The sequence below is a fragment of the Erythrolamprus reginae genome, chromosome 1 (genome assembly GCF_031021105.1).
Source record: "Erythrolamprus reginae isolate rEryReg1 chromosome 1, rEryReg1.hap1, whole genome shotgun sequence".
NCBI classification, from domain to species: Eukaryota; Metazoa; Chordata; class Lepidosauria; order Squamata; family Dipsadidae; genus Erythrolamprus; species Erythrolamprus reginae.
The window spans coordinates 253320241-253341490 of NC_091950.1; the positions used below are offsets into that span (position 1 = coordinate 253320241).

A 21250-nucleotide genomic window follows, 5' to 3' on the forward strand; every position below is an offset into this window, starting at 1 on the left:
GGCATGAAATTGCAATCACGTGAGGTCCTTTATTAATGACCCACAATTTTCACTTAATAACAGCAGTGAGGATCCCTGGGATTACTGTTGCTAAGTGTTCTTCACCCTTTTCCAATAATATGTTTTCTGCATATTTTAAGTTCAAAATTTGAAGTACTCCTTCCATTCATGTTAATTAATTACGTGAATTGTACATTAATGTACATAGACATTAATTGCATATTTTGCAAAAATACCATGTCTTAGATCCAAATGTTTCTGCTTACATATACAACCCAGAGTCAGCAATCATTAACAATCTGGAGTAAATAATCTAGTGTATTCAGACTAGATGCATAAAGCATGGGCATTTTGCTTGGGACTTATGGGAACCTCTAGATCAGTAGTCATTTAATGATCATTAGAGGTTGTGACTGATTCCCCCTTCCCAAAAACTACTTACCACCCAGTTTCAAAGTTACAGCCATCGCAGAGCCCCCATAGTTATTCACCTTTACAACCGACAGTAGGGTTGCTATAGCAGGCCTCCCACCTCTCTCCTACACCCATCCCATCAGCTCCCTGCAGGGCCTGCTTCTGATTCGAACATTTCTAAGATACTCTAAAGCTGGTTAGTAGAAGCTACTGTTATGTGGGGAGCTGATAGAGCAGCGTTTCCCAACCTTGGCAACTTGAAGATATCTGGAATTCAACTCCCAGAATTCCCCAGCCAGCATTCGCTGGCTGGTGAATTCTGGGAGTTGAAGTCCAAATATCTTCAAGTTGCCAAGGTTGGGAAACACTGTGTTAGAGCTTGTAGGCCAAGGCCTTCCCATCCAGACACTTGGAGTTGCAGGACTTGGCAAGTAAAGGTATGTCAGGTGCTGCAGGCCAAGCTAACTGAGGAGCAAGCCAAGTCATGTAATTCCCTGGGTGGCTGGATGGGGAGTAGGTCAAGGCCTACAATTTGTAAGAATCTCCCATGTCTCAGTAGCTTCTATTCCCTGGCTTTAGACTGCCTTGGGGGCTTGATTGGCCCACATGCTCCAACAGCTCCCTCCCTTGCTGGTAGTTTTTTTGCCTAGCTTTTGGCTTAGGGTGGCTGTGTGGCTGGTTGGGTGCAGGGAATCCTCAGGAGCAGGGAACAGAGCACAGTGCGCTTGGTTGGGGAAGGTCTGAAGCAGTTAGGCCTGTGTCTGGGCTCGACCTTCCAGGGCTACCTCTATCCCTGAGACACCTTGTCCTCTGCTTAGCCCACACATTAATTTAATGGTTGCATTGGGGAGAGCATGGAGTGAGGGTCGTTAAGAGAGGCCATCTCACTTAACATCCATCATCATTTGCGATCTTAATGGGGAAACTGTTATGGTTGTAAGTCAAGGACTACCTGTAGATACCATTTTTTCTTACCGATGATCAAAATGCTAACAAATGTTTCCACATTCATGTTCCGTTCTAACTCCTTGCTTGTTTTTGGGGCCATTATGCAATTTGAATGTGAATAAATGCTTACAGAGTTGTTGAAATGGTGTATTGTGTGAACGCTACATTGGTATTCATCGTAATGTACCAGATAAAAATCTCATGGCTTGTTAAGAGACTATTTCCGCCCCCCCATCTATTTCCAATAAATACTCCTACTAACAACACAGGCACATTGACAAAACCTTACCTGTGAGCTTCATGACACATTTGGTTCTATTTGCCTTTTGTTTAAGTTACATAGTGAAGCTCTTAAATGGGTACATTCTTAGAAAGCCTGTTGTATTAAAAGGCTCCACAATAATATTTATAATGATACTTACAGTTATTCTTTCTTATATTTAGGAGTCTTAATTTCTTCCAAGAAAGAAGAACTTAGTGCAATCATGGATCACTTTAATATCCAGGTAACTGCAGTTCCATTTTATACTGAGCAGCACTGTATATACGTTTTTACCACCCTATTGATAATCTGAATTATGGGGTCATACAGTATGTAGAATTTGTAATTGAATTTTTTTTTTTTAAAATAAATTTTATTGATTTTATAAGTTTACAAAAAACAAACGTATAACAGTGCACAGTGCATGTGCCCATCACCAAACAACACACACCCCCCATCACCCCCACCACCCCTATAGAAGGATTCAAAGACTTTTGAATTATTTGTCTATCTATTAATCCTTGGCTCTATCTTGAACGCTTTTTTTTACTAAAAGAGTGATTGTAGTTTATTTTTCGTATTTACATCACAGATTCTACTTAACATATAATCTTTTACCTTGTTCCATCGCACCATCAGCTTCTCTAGTTTGTTCTCATCAAAATTATTTAATCTTATTTCCATAATTTCAAAGTGTATGTAATCCACCATGTACCAATACCAATTCTGTAGTGTCCATTTTGTAGAGTCTTTCCATCCTAATACTATCACCGCTTGAGCACTTTCCAATGCTACAGTTTTAATTTCTTTAGATTCTCCTAGTTCCCTATATTTAATTAAGATTGCTGTTTCTTTTGTAATTATCCAATTAATATTTAACATTTTATTAATTTCATTCTGGATTAGCTTCCAGAATTTCTGTATTTCTATACATTCCCAGATCATGTGCATAAAAATTCCTTTTTTCTGGCATCCATGCCAGCATTTACCTTTCTCTTTCCCCTGGTAATGTGCAAGTTGTGCAGGTGTATAATACCACTTATGTAAGATTTTTCTTCTCATCTCTTTAACTCTCGTATTTTTAATCTTATATATATTTACTATTATTTCTTCCATTTCTCTTTCGTCTATTTTTAAGTCATCCTGCCAACATCTTGTTAGACTTTTAACTACCTCTTCTTGCCTCTGCAATAGCATTCTATATATGTTACTGGCTTGTCCTTTACTTTCATTTATCTTTACCCTTATTATTTTTTCCAAGTTATTTTCTTCTCGTAAGAAGGTTTCTTTATTCTCCCTTTTATTTAAACATGTACATATTGCATTAATCTGCAACCATTGCTGTTTACCGATCAGCCATTCCAATCTAGTTCTACTAACTCTTCCATCTTTCTCATATAGCTGTTCCATTCTCATTACCCCTTTACTATTTAATATTTTAATGATTCTAATTAAATTAGCCTCATCCCCTATATTCAGTGCATGCAACGTTGATAGCTTGGATAACTTTATTCCACTTGTCCTCTGCCATTTAAGCCATATTTCTAAACATGCTTTAAAAGAATCACTTAGGGTACTGATTTCAATTCTATTCCAATTTTTAAATAATAATTCTTTATTATTTATATTATTAATTTCTCTTTCTAATTCTACCCATTTCTTTTCCCCCCATAGCTGTAGCTCGATTAACCTTTCAATTTGAAATGCATTTCTATATATTACTAGAGATGGGCTTCCCCAACCTCCTTCTTTTTCTTGTGCATACTGCCAATGCTTCCTTATTCTAGATTTTTTCTCTCCTTCAATCCAAAAGTTTAGTCTATTATCCCATTCTCTTAATTTTGCCTCAGGAAAGCTGCCCGGTAAAACTTGAAACAAATACATCATCTTTGGTATTATCATCATCTTAAGGGCCCTTATCTTAGCCATTCTTCCTAAATTTTTTCCCTTCCAATTTTTGATCTGCTTCTGGATTTTTTTCCATATTAAGTTATAATTGGCCATTGTTATTTTGGATGGATTTTTAAATAACCAAATTCCCAAATATTTCATTTTTTTACAACCTAGTTTCAATCCTGAAATTTTTTGAATTTCAATTTGCTCTTTGGGGCCAGTATTTAAGCATATTATCTCTGACTTTTCTATATTAACCTTGAGCCCAGATTGATCTTTAAATTCTTGAAGTAATATCATTATTTTTTTCATCATTTCAATTGGGGTTTGAGACATTACTATAGCATCATCTGCAAATAAGTTTAATTTCAATTCAAGTTCCCCTATTTGATAGCTTCTCCATTCCTTATCATTTCTAATTTTATTTGCTAAGGTCTCAATTGCTAATGCAAATAGCATTGGGGATAATGGGCATCCCTGTTTAGTTCCATTTTGAATTTTAATCATTTCTGTTCTATTGCCATTTACTCTAATTTGAGCTACATTATCCTTATATATTGTTTCTATAACTTTACAAAATTTATTTCCCATATTTAAATCTTTACATAGTTGAAATAGGTATTCATGATTAACTTTATCAAAGGCCTTATAAACATCTAATTTTAAAATGCTTAATTTCCTTTTGGTACTGGTAGCATGATGTAGAACATTAATCACGTTTCTTATTGGTTCAAAGATTTTCCTTCCTTTCACAAATCCATATTGATCTTCTCCAATTATTTTTGGTAATATATTCTCCACCCTATTTGCCAATATTTTCATAAATATTTTATAGTCCTGATTTAACAAGCTAATAGGGCGATAGGAACTAGGATCCATTAAATCACGATCTGGTTTTGGGACTGTTATAATTTCTGACATTTTCCACGTTTGTGGAGTTTCAAAAGTTTCCATTACATTATTGAACAATTTCTCCATATACGGTAATAATTCGTTCATATACACTTTATAATATTCAGCTGTAAAACCATCTGGACCAGGAGCTTTAGCAGGTTTCAATCCCTTGATAACTCTAGATATCTCCTCACTTGTAATTTTTGCATTTAACATTTGACTGTCCTCTTTCTTTAATTGCTTTTTAACCTCTGAAGTTTGTGAAACAACATACTCTTTTTTATATAATTCCCCATAAAAGTCTCTCATTATTTTTTCCATTTCTACAGTATTACGTTTTATTAGACCATCCTTATCTTTTAAAGCAGAGATAACAGATTTCTCTTTTCTTTTGTAATTGAATTAAACAAACAAAAATCTCCTGAGTTATCAGTTCATAAACCTAAAAAACCCCTTAACTTAATATAAGCACAATAAAGTGATTTACAGTTATATGTGTTCATTAGAAATTTAAAAACAAACTGGAATTTTGTAATTATCACAATGTGGTGTGTGTGGGAATAGATATGGAGGAGAATAGTTGAATGTCAAGAAGCTGGCTTCATAATTTATTACAAAATAAAATATTTTTATTTTGTTGCAGGTAGACAATCCAATCTCTGTACTCAACCAGGAAATGAGCAAACAATTTTTACAGTCTAAAAATGAAGGTGACAAATACAAGGTAATTGAAGACTTCAACTCCATATCTACTGGTCTGTGGCTGGCTGGTTGGGTTGGTTAGCTGGTTGGGCTGCGTTGCTGCTTGGGCTGGCTAGTTTCCGCAAATGCAACTCTGATAGCCCCCACGTGGTATGGTTTGCAATGTATAACAGGATGAACCAGGTTTGTACAGAAAGAAATAAGAACATTTGAAGAATGGAAACCAGTGTCTGCCATCCATTCTTAATTTTGAGTCGCTTGAAGAGCATGGAGAGAAATGTCTAGAGCAGGGGTGTCATATTCAATATCATTGAGGGCTGCATCAGGGCTGTGATTGATCTTGGGGGGAGGTGTAGCCATTTATTACTGGGTGGACATGGCCAGCTTGATGCCATTCATTGGGCGTGACTGACAGGGGGGCATGGCCAGCTTGATGCCACTCCCCAAACTGTTGGCATACTTCCTCTTCACATTGGGTAGACTGGACTGAAGCAATGCGGATAGGCTGGCTCCTTACATTTTTGAGGATGGCCCTATGTGCCAGATCTGCCCCTTGGGCCTTGTGTTTGACATCCCTGGTCTAGAGGGATTTAGGGACAGTTGCGCAGAAGCACTTAACTTACATTTCCAGGACAGGCTTATTAATCTTGCGTTTTTGTGTTGCATGTGTTAAACTGGAGTGTGAGGAAACACAGCTTTGTTCAACTGCATTTAAAAAATGCATTCATAACTGTTGCCTTATTAAAAAGACAGTTTTAAAAACACGATTTTTATGTTTCTTGAGTTTTTTATGAAAGCAACACAACTGGAGCAGATGAAAGATGATTATTCATACATCATGGAAACTAAACAAAGAACATCTGATCAAGTTGAACAAGGAGGAGAGGTATTAAAAAACTATTTCTAATATTGTAGCTTGCAGCAAAAATATACCAGTAATGGTTAAATAAACTGATATCGAATAAATAAATGCATTTTTTAACGTTTTAAAGTGTTAGTAAAACTCAATTAGTTAGCACGGTAGCCTTTAATTAATAGACTTACAATAGTCCAATTCAAGTTAATTCAATTATCTGTTGGAGTGGCTTGGTCTCCCTTTTAACTTTTGCTTTTTGACAATTTTTTTTGTTATTAATTAACCTCCAGGTTCTTATTATGTTAATATAGAATTTTAGAGGGCTTTTTAGGAACTATGAGTTCAAACCAGATTGAATATAACCAAACAATTAGAAGACTGTTAATACTGGAGGAAGTCCATCCACATGCTTACCTTGAAAATCAGTCTCATTTTCAATAAGAAAGGATCTTTAAAAGTCTTAATTGAGCACATTGTTACTATTGAAATTTTTAATTTCCTGGAAAAGCTTATAATGGTCGCACCTCCTCTTCAGTCTGCTGAACTTCTCAGTCAGTGGTACACATTCTGAAACTATTGAACATTTGGGTTGGAATTAAAATAGGGATGATAATGGAATTGACTATGTATTAGAAAAACTATGCATGCTTATCATTTGTGACCCGGAAAACACTTTGTGCAGAAACTATGTATTGTTTGTTGGAAAAAAACCCAAAACTTTTCTGTGTGTGTGTGTGTATACTATATTATATTATATTTTTTGCAGTTTCTTGAAGAACTTAGAAAGCAATATTTGGAGAAGGAGGAACGTTACAGAAGTATTGCTGCTTTGAGTGAAATGCAGAATGACCTACAGGAATTGCAGCGTCAAATAGCTTGGGCGATGGTAATTGCTTATCATTTGCATATTAATTTAATTTGATTGCAATGTTTCATAAATGATTTTAATTTTGACTTTATATTTTAGGTACGAGACACTGAAATAGAAATAAAAACAGTCAGAGATGAGGTTATTGCCCAAGAAGCAAAAACTGATAAATTCACTTACCGAGTGAAAGAATGGCAGGTAAGTTGCAAAACTTGCCATAAAATGGTTAGTTCAATCAAAATATTGAAATTAATTTTTAAAATATTACTGTTAAATTGCCAAAAATTTCTTCTATATCATCACTAATTTGTCAAACTGAAGTTTTCAGGTTATGATCCTCTGACTATTGATTTATTTTGAGAACTAACTAAATAAAAGCTAATTGTGGAATAATACTTCTATATATAAAACATTGAAGAAGTGAATATTTAGATCTTGCCTTAGTTTGAGTTCCTTTATATAGAACCCGTAAAAAGATTCTCTCTTGTTACATGAATAATAAAAGTAATGGGAAACAGGTTTCAGAGCTTGTTCATTGTAGCATTTAAACATCACCTGGCTTATTATGTAATAATAGCAAAACCAAATTGAGCCAATGTTTACTTGTAAATAAATATCAAAGCTTCTTCCTTCTGAAAGCAGAGCTATATTTAAACTCTGTGTAGGATGCTTTTGATGTAGGTATCTGAGCACAATAGGCAAAAAACCACTGTTTAATTGATCAGATTAAGGACAGACGTATAGGTGCATAGTGTATTTCATCAAATTTAGTACATTATACATTTTTAATTGATTGATTGCCGAAAGCACCAATGGCAGACTACAACTTTTCTGTGCTCAAAGATGATGATACCTATAGATCAAGAAAACTGCTCTTTATATCTGGTTCAGCTATAACATTCTTATTGTGTTCACAGTAGACCCAAATGAGGTCTAAAATATACTGCTCAAAAAAGATAAAGGGAACACTCAACACATCCTAGATCTGAATGAATGAAATATTCTCATTGAATACTTTGTTCTGTACAAAGTTGAATGTGCACAACAGCATATGAAATTGATTGTCAATCAGTGTTGGTTCCTAAGTGGACAGTTTGATTTCACAGACGTTTGATTTACTGGGAGTTATATTGTATTGTTTAAGTGTTCCCTTTATTTTTTTTTTGAGCTGTGTATATTGGAAAGCGTGAAACAATTGAAATTACATTTTTCAAAGTGTATTGTCATTTCACAGCATTCCAAAGAATGTAACCATGTGAACTTATCTTAGTACATCCAGATAGCTTTAACTTTTTTGTGTTATTGTTTTCAACACTTCTATGACATTTGTTTTTTAGAATAAAGTTGACGCAGCAGAAGTTAAACAAAGAACTAGGCAAGACGAGCTAGAGAAGATAACTGAAGAAGCGCATGTTTTAGAACCATCCTGTATTGCTTTGAAAACACAAGTGCATGCAAAAAGAAAAGGATACAATGATGCAGAGGTTTGATTCTCCATCCACAGTCTTAAATTGCTACCTCATAGTAATGTAATCTTAGATGCTTCTGTTTTGTGAAATCAGTTGTGTGGATTTTGTTACTGTTGGTGTGGAAGTGAAAGGGGATTAGGAAAACAAACAAATTATGGGCCAGAAGAATATGATTTCAAGAAGGGACTTGTAGGACCTTTCCTCTATCTGAATTCTGGATCAGTATGTACTATAATTGTGTTCAAAGTTACTTTTAACAACAGAGCTGTTTTTCTTATCCAGGCAGCACATAATAGGTCTCAAGCTGAACTGAAGCGTTTGTTAAAAGACCATGAACAACTGAACAAAAAAATTGATGAACTAAAAAAGAGGTAATAATTATAATTATGTTGTAGATTTAAAAAATGGGTTCTTTAAAAGTGGTGATGGTTTTCCATTGAAATGTGCAATATAGAGAAAAAGAATCAAATTTTTAATGAATATTCTGCTGCTGGTGGAATTGCATCTATCAGCAAAGTAGATATTTCTTCCTTCTCCATTTTTCATTTTACCCTTCCAAATCTGTTCTATTCAAAAACATTTGAGGATAGGTGAGACGGAGAGTGATTCCAAATCTATATTTTAAATTCCTTTTGCAATAACATTTATCTACTTATAAAGTTCCATGCATTTAAAGAAATGAACTGTACCCTTTAAACATATGCAACCAAGAGAGTCATAAGAGCCATTTTAGCCATTGGTTGTGTCGTATAGTATAAGCAATAAACCTGTATTTTTGTTAAATTACCCTGTTTTAAAATGGGAATGTTGGAGACAGTCCTGTTAATGTTGATTATATCATAAAAGTTAGTACAAATAAAAGTACCCTATAATTATATAGCCTGAAATGTAACTAAAACGTCAGTATTTGTTACTGGGTTTTTTAAAATAATGTAAAATATTTTACCAAATTTGTGCTTAGATAATATAATCTGTAAATTGTGCAACATTGCAGTGCTGAACAGATTGCAGCGCCTGATAAAATGGAAAAACAAAAAAGAATAGACAGCTTGAAAGAAAAGCTGAAGACATTACAGGATCAAGATGAATCTATTGGTCAGCAAATAGTACAGTTTCAACAGGCTGTACATTCATACGATGAAGATTTTACTCGACTTAGGTAAGCTTCTTAGGTGTCACTGTGGCTTGGTTTTTTATTAGATTGGGGGGGATAAAATGTTGGATCAGAAAGTGGGAGACCCATATTCTAACCTGCTCTTAGCCATGATCACGAGCAATGATAGCACAGTGGCTAGAATGCAGTATTGCAAGTTGACTGCCCACTGCCAGAAGTTCGATCCTGACCAGCCCAAGATTGACTCAGCCTTCAATCCTTCCAAGATTGGTAAAATGAAGACCCAGATTTTTGGGAAGCAATATGCTGATATCATAAACTGCACAGAAAATGCTATAAAACACTGTGAAGCGATATAGAAATCTAAGTGCTACTGCTATTAGCTATGGAAAACTTAGATTAGTTGCTGTCTTTTAGACTACCCTATCTCATAGGGACTGTTGTGGGGAACAATAAGAAGGAACAATATGGAAGGCAGTTTGAACTCATGAATAAATAATAGGATATATACAAATAATAATAAATCTAGTAAAGAAAGGTACAAATTAATCACAATGTCTTGTTTGTCTTCATTTGCCTGCAAGCTTCAATTTTGGCATGAATTTACTCTAGGTTAGTTCTAGGAAGTGGCATAAATCATTTTAATTCTGTACTATTTTTCTGTAAGAGGTAAAGTTGCCACCTTTTTGAAGGAGAAGTAAGTCATATTTTACAAAATCAAGAATATTTTTCCTTTTGAAAGCAGGAAAGTATAGCAGATGCATTTGTAGAATTTTGAATACCGTATATACTCGAGTATAAGCCGACCCGAGTATAAGCCGAGGCACCAGTTCTGCCACAAAAAAAACCTTGGAAAACTTATTGACCCGAGTATAAGCCGAGGTTAGAAAATGCAGTGGCTACTGGTAACTTATAAAAATGGAAACCAATAAAATTACATTAATTGAAACATCAGAAGATTACATTTATTTTAAAGAAAACCAGTGAACTAGCTCTGTAAATTTAAAACAGGATTCCTTCTCATCATCTCATCATTAATTGGATTTACATTATTGTTCTGTTTTTATAAATGCTGTGAGCCACCCTGAGTCCTTGGAGAGGGGCAGCATACAGATCCAGTTAATTATATAAATCAATCAATCAATCAATCAATCAATCAATCAATCAATCTGTATATCCAAACAGAGCTTCAGCATTAGCTGCTGTGAGGTTATCAGCATAGAAAACCAGATAGATAGGTAGGTAGATGATAGATAGATGATAGACAGACAGACAGACAGACTAGTGAGACAAGCAAAACTTGCAAAACACAGACAGCTCTTCTGGTTTTGTATCCTAAATATGCAGGTCCTATTAAGAATCAAACTCATTTTTAAAATATGTAAAATGCTTCCCCTCATACTTGTTAATTGAAACTTGCTCTCAAACCCACTTTATAAAAGGCAACTTTTAAAGATCCACAAACACACTTTAGGAATTCCTGTCTAGCTCTTGCCTTATTAGTTCCTATCCAAGCAAGGATAGCAACTACCACAAAATACCATTTTTAAACAGTTTAAATCCTTTCAAAGGAGGGGGAGGAGAATCTGACAGCAGGGGGCCTTTTTAATCCAACTAAGGGCAATACAGAGAGAGCAAGGAATAGTTAATAAACCCGTTGACAAATACACACAGGGAGTTAAAAAAAAGCCTCCTGGTTTCAGCAAGGGAAAAAAGGAGGCACTTTGGCCACACACCCACTCCTTCAAAGAGGTAGCTGGCTTTTTTCACGGTGGGGGGGAGAGGGGACATGCACACACACACACACCCTCTAAAATTCATCCTCCCCCTTTTTCTTTGTTGCCTTGGCTTCCCTTTCATTCACACTCCCACCCCCACGCTGCTCTAGGGCTTCCTCCCTCCTGCCGACTCAGATAGGGTTTATTTGTTGACAAATACACACAGGGAGGGAGCAAGGAGTAAAAAAAAAAAAGGCTCCCGGTTTCAGCAAGGGAAAAAAGGAGGCACTTTGGCCACACACCCACTCCTTCAAAGAGGTAGCTGGCTTTTTTCACGGTGGGGGGGAGAGGGGGCACACACACACACACACGACCTCACCGGCTTCCCATTGCTTTTTTCCCCTCGGTTGGAGCACTTGGCTGGCTCCTTTGCTTGAGCCAGGGAAAGGAGGCACCAGCCCCACCCCTCCCACAGCTCCTACGGCGCGCGAGAGGGGAAAAAAGCTGGTGCCTCCTCGCTCTGGCTCAAGCAATGGCGCCCTCTTGTGGTGACTTTGTCAATGACCCGAGTATAAGCAGAGGTTGTGTTTTTCAGCCCATTTTTTGGACTGAAAAACTCGGCTTATACTCGAGTATATACGGTAATCTTTTGGAGATAATAAACACTTCTAATTTCAGTTGTTTGTTTGTATCTCACCTTATTTTTATAAAATTTGAACAAAATGAGAATATGTTTGTGGCTAAAAGAATAAACTTCATTCTACTTCTAAAAATAAATCCTTAAGCTGAGTATATATTTATAAGTACCCAGTTTTACCATGCACCATAAAATATATAAATGTGTCATGGTTTTGGAATCCTGAATTAACAGTTTTGCTAAGAAAAAAAGCTACAAGTGAAATGTTTTCTCAGAAAAATAGGTGGATTTGTTTGTTTTTTTCTTTTTAGACAGGAAGAAAATGAAGTGAAAAAAACCCTAGATTCTCAACAGCAACAGCTAAGACAATTAAAGGAGAGTAAAACCAATCGCATGAAAAGATTTGGATCATATATGCCTGACCTTTGTGAAGCAATTGATACAGCCAATGCTCAAGGGCAGTTTACATACAAACCAGTAGGACCGCTAGGTAATCTGTTGTTCTTCCCCATGGAATCAAATGATGAAAACTTTGGTTCACAGATTAAAAGTATTGAGTTGCAGCTTTGATAATCTAAACTGAAAGATAGCATTGCCGTTATATGTATGTGTATAACCATGTAAGACAAACCATCCCTCCGCACACCATTTTCCTCCAAGAAGTATTACAGTGGCAAGAAAAAGGTTTTAGATTCCAACCCATTGTATTTTTATGTTTGGTATGTTGAACTGAGGAGTTGTGTATTTACAAAGAAAGAATCTGAAGTAAATCACAGATGAGCAATCCATACATAATTTTAATTATAAAAGCTTTCGGCATTATCCAGCAGCACTTCTATTATTTATGTAAATAATTTCCCTCTTCTTGATTGGGAAGAATCATTCCTAATTCAGCCTTTGTAGTCAGTTTATGTGATTTTCTCAATATGTAGAATTGTGCTTATTTTGGTGAGCTAAAATTATAATTACAGAAGGTGTTGCAATGAAAATTCAAAACTCATGCAATGTTTGCAGCTATATAGATATATATTCTTGTATGTACAACATGGCAAAAAAGTAACAAGAAGGCTTCTTTGTTTTATTTCAAAAATAATTATATGGCTCTACTTGTATACCCGAAAGATGACTTTGCACTTTGACTTTATATGTAGGTAACTATGAGCAGATTGAATTATAATCAGAGGCCTTTACTTCAGGGTGTGTTTTTGGGATCATTATGTGTGTTGGGCCTGGTCTTTAGGCATTATGTGAATTTCATTCATGTGCTGTGTATATACATACAACGGCAATAATAAAGTAATTTATTTATTTATTTACCAAAATGTCATATTTGGGGGAAAATGGGCAAAGGTAAACCAACAAATAAATTGAATCTTTTGCTTTACTTAAAAAGAAAAGGTGCCATCGTGGAAATAGCAATCATATCCTATACAACTGAAGGAACTTATTTTGACAATATATACTGAAGTTTAATTCTTAAATTTAGGTGCTTTTATTCATCTGAAAGATCCTGAACTTACCGTGGCTGTTGAAGCATGCTTAAAAAGCTTGCTGCTTGCATTTTGTTGTGACAATCATAAAGATGAAAGAGTATTACAGGCATTGATGTCCAAATGCTGTCAAGCTGGTTTTCGACCTACGATTATTGTTATTCGTTTTCAGAACAGTGTTTATGATGTACAATCAAGGTAAGTGTATCTGAGTCTTTTCTTTTAAAATCTAAATCAGCCTGTGTTAAAATTAGCGTGTGTTAAAATCAGTTCCTTTATTCCCACTTGTCTGATGTGGTTTGAACAACATTGTTTTAATTAAACTCAATCATAATTTATATACTGTTGTGGTTGGCTCTGGCCCAGCTCCTGCCCCAGGGAATGTGGAGGTGGAGGCAGGGGAAACGTCAACATGTCCTAGGCCTGTTTTGTTGCCGGCAGAGTCAGAGAGTGCAGTTTCCTTGGACGAAGAAGAGGGGGGCTTGGCACACAGCCCAGGAAGCCAATCACCATTATCTTCGGTCGATTCGGATGACGAAGTGTTAGACCCACGCAGGCGCAGACTTATGCATCGAAGAGACCAATTGACGACATATTACAGGAGATAAGAGAGGCCACCTGTGTTTGGGTGGGGCTCCAGTAATTAGAGCTGCTGCTATAAATAGCAGTGTGCTAGTTTGGCCATTGTGGAAGATTATCTGATCGCAGTTCTTCAGGATCGTGCCTCGCTGTGTCTGAACTTTGTTTGTGGATTTTTCACGCCTTTGACACCAAAGCAGAGTAAAGTGTGTGTGTGTTTCACTTCTTGGGAAGAAGGAGGGCTGTGACGTTTCTTCACAGCTACTAGCTAAGTACTTAAGGACTGATTAAGTGACGTGTACAGCCGATAAGGTTGTTTTGGGAAGAGTGCTCTTTGCAATACAAAAAGGGTGCTTTGTTTCTTTTGAATTTTGTGATAAAGGACATTGTTTTGAATTTTCAAACGTGTGTGTGTCTGAAATTTGCACCTGTGAATTTTCGGGAGGCTTCTACCAGAGAGCCCGGCAGAACATATACTACGAAATATACTCACTGAGAGATATTTTAAAATAACTTTGCATATAGTTAGTTCGTAAGTCACTTCTGAGATTGGCATTAATAAATATGAGATTTGTTTTTGTCACCTTTAGCTCCTTATAGTGGTTCCCAATGGCGTATTGATAACAGTTCTTGACACATTATATATGGACACTCTTTTATGAGGCCTTTTAATAGAATACATAATTTATATTCAATATATGCTCTTTTTTATGTGCAGATTTGTATAAACCCATTAATTAAAAGGAGGAAACAAGTATCCTCTGAAAAATTGTTCTCAGGTTTTGGGGAATTCTCTAAAAATTTAGGAGTTGGTTTGCAATAGTCTTTTTTTCAGCAATGTGTTTAATTGCTCTTTTCTTCTAAACTGTTCTGTGCCAGAATTAGCCTTCCATTTCTAAACTAGTCCTCCAATTTGCCACTCTGAATTGCTTTCTTTTTTTAAATTAAAACTCGTAAACTATCCCAATTGTAGCAGTCAGAACAGTGAAAAATTCTGATTGATGTTGATCATAAATTTCTATTGTATTCCTCATGACAAACCCTGTAAACCTCCATGTTTTTCTTTTCAGGGTAGAATTTTTTTTGGGGGGGGGGGTATTTCCTTTTTCTATGCCCATTGCCCGAAATTTCTTTTTGTGCACCAGACTGACTGGTTATAAATATTAATCCTTAATATAACATGTTGTCACAACAATGTATCTTACTGTTTTAACTTCTCATAGGGCCGTTTTTCATCCTAACTATCCAACAGTTTTGACGGCATTAGACATTGATAATGCAGTAGTCACCAATTGCTTAATTGACATGAGGAACATAGAGACTGTCCTACTGATTAAAGTAAGAATTTATTCTCATAGTTGTAGTACATATAGAATCTTAGCATGATATTTTTGCGAGAATTCAGTTTAGTAACAATTGGTCAGACTTTATTAAAATGTACAGTATGTTGTTTGTGTTTTGTACCAAATCATGTTCAGATGTTTATCAAGTTTTGCTATTATATAAGAGAATGAATATTGGAGCTTAAAGAAAATGATAACAGAGTGTAAAGGGAAGGTTTGCTGATTTCATCAACTGTGACATGAGAGAAAATCAGATTTGATTTAAGGCAAATTATCTGCTGGCTGTCACATAAAGAGGGTGATGTACCCATAATCTTGAGAGAATGAGTTCTTGCTTGAAATTATTTTTGCATAAAGATAAATCCAATAAAGTACAGTTATGGAATAAGCTTATTGGTATTCAGCTGGAATTTTTAAATTGTTGTGATAACCACATTAAAAAAAGTTTTCAAACCCCCCTCTGTTTTAAATCTTCATGAATTGTCAATATTGCAGGTTTAGTTGTAAATTGTTGATGTGCTTTATTTTTTCTTAGAATAATTATGAAGCTCGAAGAGTTATGCAGCACAGCAGGCCTCCTAGATATTGTAAGGAAGCTTTTACTGCTGATGGTGATCAGGTGTTTGAGGAAAGATACTACTCTTCTGAAAATAGAGGGCCTAGGTTTCTCAACAGAGATGTAGAAGCAGACATAAGGTTAGAATAACCTATGACAATTCTTTTAAATATTATTTATGCCTTTTTTTCTGCTGCTATTTAAATTGTGTCTGTAGATAATCTATTATGGCAAACTAATTAATAGAAAACGTGTTTGTTTATATGTACCATGTTTCCCTGAAAATGAACCTCCGTCTTATTTTCTTTTGGGCCCCAAAATAAGCACATGGGTTTATTTTGGGGGTGACACGATTTCAGGGTGATCAGCTTGCTACAACGCCCTACCCTCCAGCATACACATAAGAGCCAGCAAGCGCATGGGGACTGATGGTATCCGGCAGCAGCTGCACACTGCCGCTTCCTTAGTTGGTGCACTCTGCAGCTGCGCAGAGCGGAAGATACAGCAGAAGACAGATGATCCCGACACGTGGAGTGGAAGGCAAGCAATCCCCATGCTCTGTGCAGGCTTCAGGCTAGCCAAGCGATGCCAGGATGAGCTTCTTGCGGCCAGCTGCCACTCAGTTTTCCCATGACCTGTGTGTCCGGATTGCCTGCCTCCATCCTGCGCCTCTGCTGCCAGTGCCGGTGCACGAACATAAACCTGGCGGCCGCCTACTGGTTCAGACCTGTGCTTGGCTTTCGCACAGCATGTCAGGATCGTCTGCCTCCCCCCCCACCCCCCTACGCTTCTGTCTCTGTCTGGTGCTTGCACAGGTACTCAACTCCCCTGTGCTGTGTGGGCTGTAGTTGCTGCCAGACACAGTCGGACCACATGTGCTCGCCACCTACTATGCTGACCACGCCCACCCTTTTCACCAGGGCTTACTTTCGGGGGAGGGCTTATATTATATTATATTATAATATTATATTATATTATATTATATTATATTATATTAGGGCTTATAAAAGACAGGCTGATGCTTATTTTCAGGGTAGGTCGTATTTTTGGGGAAATGGAACATATACAAACATGGAAAATAAAGGTATAAAAGAAAATAAACGTGGACAGTTATGAACTTTAAAGTGTTGTTTGTATTGTTTGCAAGTCTTTCTCTTCTACCAAATCAACTAACTGCTCACTGCTTCTACGGGATCAGTCCTAATTTAATATTTTCTGTGGTGTCCAGTATACATAAAATGATTTTTATTTCATTAACCTCAGTTTAAGAATACAGTTATTTACACCTATGTTCAACTGTTTTAAAAAGAGAGGAGGCTTTGAGCTGATCATTCCAATATTCATTTAAGCCATTTATGTCAGATTCTTCAGATTCTTGTAAAAATAGGTTTCTAGTCGAGTGGTTGCAAATAATTATTTTATGTCGTTAAGTAATTTGGAGAAAGAAGTTGAAAGCCGAAAAACTCACCTCTTGGCAACACAACAACGAATACGTTCTGTTGAACTTAACATTAAGCAGAACAAATCCTATCTGACTGATCATCATCGCCACAGAAAAGAATTGCAGGTAAGAGGATCCTGTATTGGAAAGTAACTCATCCTGGTATCATATTACATTACATTACATGGCACTGGACCAGAATATCTCCAAGACCGCCTGCTGCCGCATGAATCCCAGCGACCGATTAGGTCCCACAGAGTGGGCCTTCTCCGGGTCCTGTCAACTAAACAATGTCGGTTAGCGGGCCCCAGGGAAAGAGCCTTCTCTGTGGCGGCCCCGACCCTCTGGAACCAACTCCCCCCGGAGATTAGAACTGCCCCTACTCTCCTTGCCTTTCGTAAGCTCCTTAAGACCCACCTGTGTCGTCAGGCATGGGGGAACTGAGACATCTCCCCCGGGCATATACAATTTATGAATGGTATGTGTGTATGTACGTGTGTTTAGAAAATGGGGTTTTTAAATGTTTTTAGTAGAAATTTAGATTTGTTGTAAATTGTTTTTTCACTTTGTTGTGAGCCGCCCCGAGTCTGCGGAGAGGGGCGGCATACAAATCTAAATAAATAAATAAATAATAATAATAATAATGATAATAATAATAATAATAATAATAATAATAATAATACTTACTTACTTATTTTTGGATTTACATTACAGTAGGTCAAGCAGAATTCCTGAGTTAGCTGATACATGTGGGTCTTGTGACCCGCATATTTGCTATCCTGGAATATTTCAACATTCATTTCAGGTTGCCTAGACAAGTACATCTTTTAATGTTATTTTTTTCAAGCCCCCCCCCCCCAAAAAAACCCCCAAAAAACAAAACACCAAACCCCAACCAAACAAAAAACACAACTTTCTGGCTGAAAACACAACATAATCTATGCTAGCACTTGACCCAAGTTGACTAGTTAATAATCTTTATTGTACAATATATTGGGATGAAGCCAGTTCTAATAGTTGACGCTATCTGCGATGTGATGGTTAAAGATGTATTAGGAAAGCAGAGATCCAGGTTATGATCCATCCTCACTCACAGAAGCTCACAGGGTTTTTCTAGGCCGATCATTCCTTCTCAACCCATTCTATCTCACAGGATTACGAACAAGAAGAAAAATAAGAGGGGAGGGTGCTGTGTGTCACCTGAAGTTTTTGAATGAATGAAAGATGGGATATGTATCTATTGTAGAAGAGTGTTTTTCTTTTTTATACTTGCTGTAATTTGAATCTGACACTTTTAGCCACTCTTTTCATGGCTCAGCTTGTATCTGGATTTTTAACATTTATTTTCATTTCTGTTACAGATAACTGTGAGAAAAATAAACTTAGAAATTACAGAACTTGAAAATGTAGAAGAATCAGTGGTCATTTCTACATTAGTAAGAACTGTTTGAACACTTTCTACCTTTATGTTATTTGGTACCACCATGGTGTAACTACAGAAGACTAAACAGTAATTCCCACAGTGAAGGATCTTATTATTTCTGAGAAATTGGTTTTATTGGTATTACCTCTTCCTCAGTTACTAGAGGAAGAAACAAGTGAAGGAATGTCTGTAGAAACTAGGAATCTTTAGAACTTGGAATACAAATATTGTGCTGTTACAGGTAGTCCTCATTTAATGACTGCAATGAGAAAACCAGCAACTTGGTTTCTTTAAAAAAAGTGATCACTAAGTGGAAAATTATGTGCTACCACTGTGCTTATGGAATTACAGAGTACAGTATGTGTTAATTGATTGTAATGGTGAACACATAACCGAGAGAAATTCTACAGCAGTCATACATGTGGCCATTGGTTGAAGAGGTTACGTTTTCGGTGGCTTTGTAACTACACATACAGATAATCCGAGACCTACAACAGTTCATTCAGTGACTGTTTGAAGTTATAACGGCACTGTAAAAAATGACTTAGGACCATTGCAGCATCCCCTCAGTCATGTGATCAAAGTTCAGATGCTCAGCTGTCAGACATACATTGGTACCTCTACTTACGAACTTAATTCGTTCCGTGACCAGGTTCTTAAGTAGAAAAGTTTGTAAGAAGAAGCAATTTTTCCCATAGGAATCAATGTAAAAGCAAATAATGTGTGCAATTGGGCAAACAACAGGGAGGGTGGAGGCCCTGTTTCCTCCCAGGAGATTCCTAGAGAGGCCCCACAGAGGCTTCTGCCCGCCTTTTCCAGCCCTGTTTCCTCCCAGGAGAATCCTAGGGAGGCCCGGAGGCTTCTCCCTGCCTTTTCCAGTTACAGTTTCGGAGGATCAGGTTTGTAAGTGGAAAATGGTTCTTGAGAAGAGGCAAAAAAATATTGAACACCCTGTTCTTATCTAGAAAAGTTCGTAAGTAGAGGCATTTGTAGGTAGAGCTATCACTGTATTTATGACAGTTGCAGTGTCTCCGAAGTCATGTGAGCACCTCTTTATGAGCTTCTGACAAGCAAACTCAATAGAGAAGTCAGACTTACTTAACAACCATGTTCCTAACTTAAGAACTACATTGATTCACTCAAGTGTAGCAAGAAAGATCATAACATGGGACAAAATTCATTTAACAAATGTTTCATTTAGCAACAGAAAGGACTATCTGTAATTGCTGTCTAAGGCATCCCCTAAGCAAGGAGTACTGTAGTGTTAATTAGTGAATAAAATTTTATGTCCATAGTGAATAGCACCATATTGTATTCTACAAAGAGCATCTCAATTGTATTTGATTCTATTTAAAAGCTACTCAGTAATAGCATGCAGTATAGTTTACTGTGCTTTACTTAACAAAGATAGACACACATTGTTTACATACAAAATATTTACAGATCTTTTTTACAAAGTACTTGTGGAAATAATATTTAAAATATTAAATTAGTTGTATATGTCCAGAGCTTTGGGTAAAATAATTATTACTACCACGACCACATTCTTTTGTGGAAATAACAAATCTGAAGTGTAATGGAGAATAGGTCTTGATAGACAAGGATTAAATTGATAGCAATTGGCTTTAACACATTGGCATAAACCTGATTTTTTTTGCTTTATAATACTTCAGGGGAACTGATCTCTGCAAAAGCTTGCGTTATAATAAAGCCAATAGTGTTAAAATCCTTACAATATGATACAATCTGTAGTGTCCTTGCTATCCTTTGGTTGTCAGTCTGAAGCTCAATTTTATGACCAATAATTCAAATTGCCTTTTTTTTACACCAGGAAGAAGAAATTAATGATAACGAACAGAAGATAGAAACTGTTAAGGAACGAATACATAAGCAGAGGGAGAAACTGGAGGAACTGAAATGCCTTTTGCGAGAAGAAGAACAAAAATGTGCAGCGATCAAAGAGAAAATTAATCAAGTACAGGATGAAGCAGCTACGATCAAGGTAGTATTATTACCATTCAGCATGGTGGGCAGAATGAATAAGTCTATCTAAAAAGTGAAACAATGAATAGGTTATATCTTTTAATTCACATTTAAAAGATTTTAATTGTTATTGTGTTTGAGGCGCACCAGAAAATTCAAAATAGTATATACAATGTTCTTCAATTTGGCCTGAATACAGAACAGAAGATTAGCTAGTTTTAGCCACACAGAACTTCCGGGGTGGGGTGGGGGGGAATCATCTTACTCAGTACAAAACCTTGAGTGAACATATTTTGGACAGGATAACACATTTCATGTCAGACATTTTTTTTAAAAAGGCAAGCAGGGGAAAGATTGACTTGGGGAACCTGATGATGGCGCTCTATGTTTGAGGTGGCTGGTAGACTACCGGGAATAGGAAGATCCTACCATTGTACCCATCTTGCCTTTGATTTTTTTGGGCTCTGTATCTAATGTTCGTAATGTTTTAATATTTATCTTTTTAATTGTAAGCTGCCTGTAGTTGCTTTGTAGTGTGAGATGGGAATGCTTTTTTTTCTTTTCATTTGTTAAATTTATTGACCATCCTATCTTACCACACAGTAACTCAGAAATACTCAGCCCTAATTAAAAAGGGAGGGAGGGAAGGAGTAGATTGAG

The 21250-nt window shown here is 36.5% G+C and overlaps 1 protein-coding gene across 3 annotated transcripts in view; it reads left to right on the forward strand.

The window, feature by feature from the left end:
- SMC6 (structural maintenance of chromosomes 6) overlaps positions 1-21250 on the forward strand; it is a 51525-nt gene that overhangs the window by 16436 nt on the left and 13839 nt on the right. For all 3 annotated transcript variants that reach the window (XM_070732851.1, XM_070732849.1, XM_070732850.1), the window contains exons 6-20: positions 1807-1868; positions 5055-5135; positions 5898-5999; positions 6736-6855; positions 6937-7035; positions 8175-8321; positions 8589-8677; positions 9301-9465; positions 12087-12265; positions 13262-13463; positions 15068-15182; positions 15723-15883; positions 17175-17310; positions 18546-18620; positions 20439-20609. In XM_070732851.1, the coding sequence (XP_070588952.1) occupies positions 1807-1868; positions 5055-5135; positions 5898-5999; positions 6736-6855; positions 6937-7035; positions 8175-8321; positions 8589-8677; positions 9301-9465; positions 12087-12265; positions 13262-13463; positions 15068-15182; positions 15723-15883; positions 17175-17310; positions 18546-18620; positions 20439-20609 (1904 nt within the window). The remainder of the gene's footprint in view (positions 1-1806; positions 1869-5054; positions 5136-5897; positions 6000-6735; positions 6856-6936; positions 7036-8174; positions 8322-8588; positions 8678-9300; positions 9466-12086; positions 12266-13261; positions 13464-15067; positions 15183-15722; positions 15884-17174; positions 17311-18545; positions 18621-20438; positions 20610-21250) is intronic.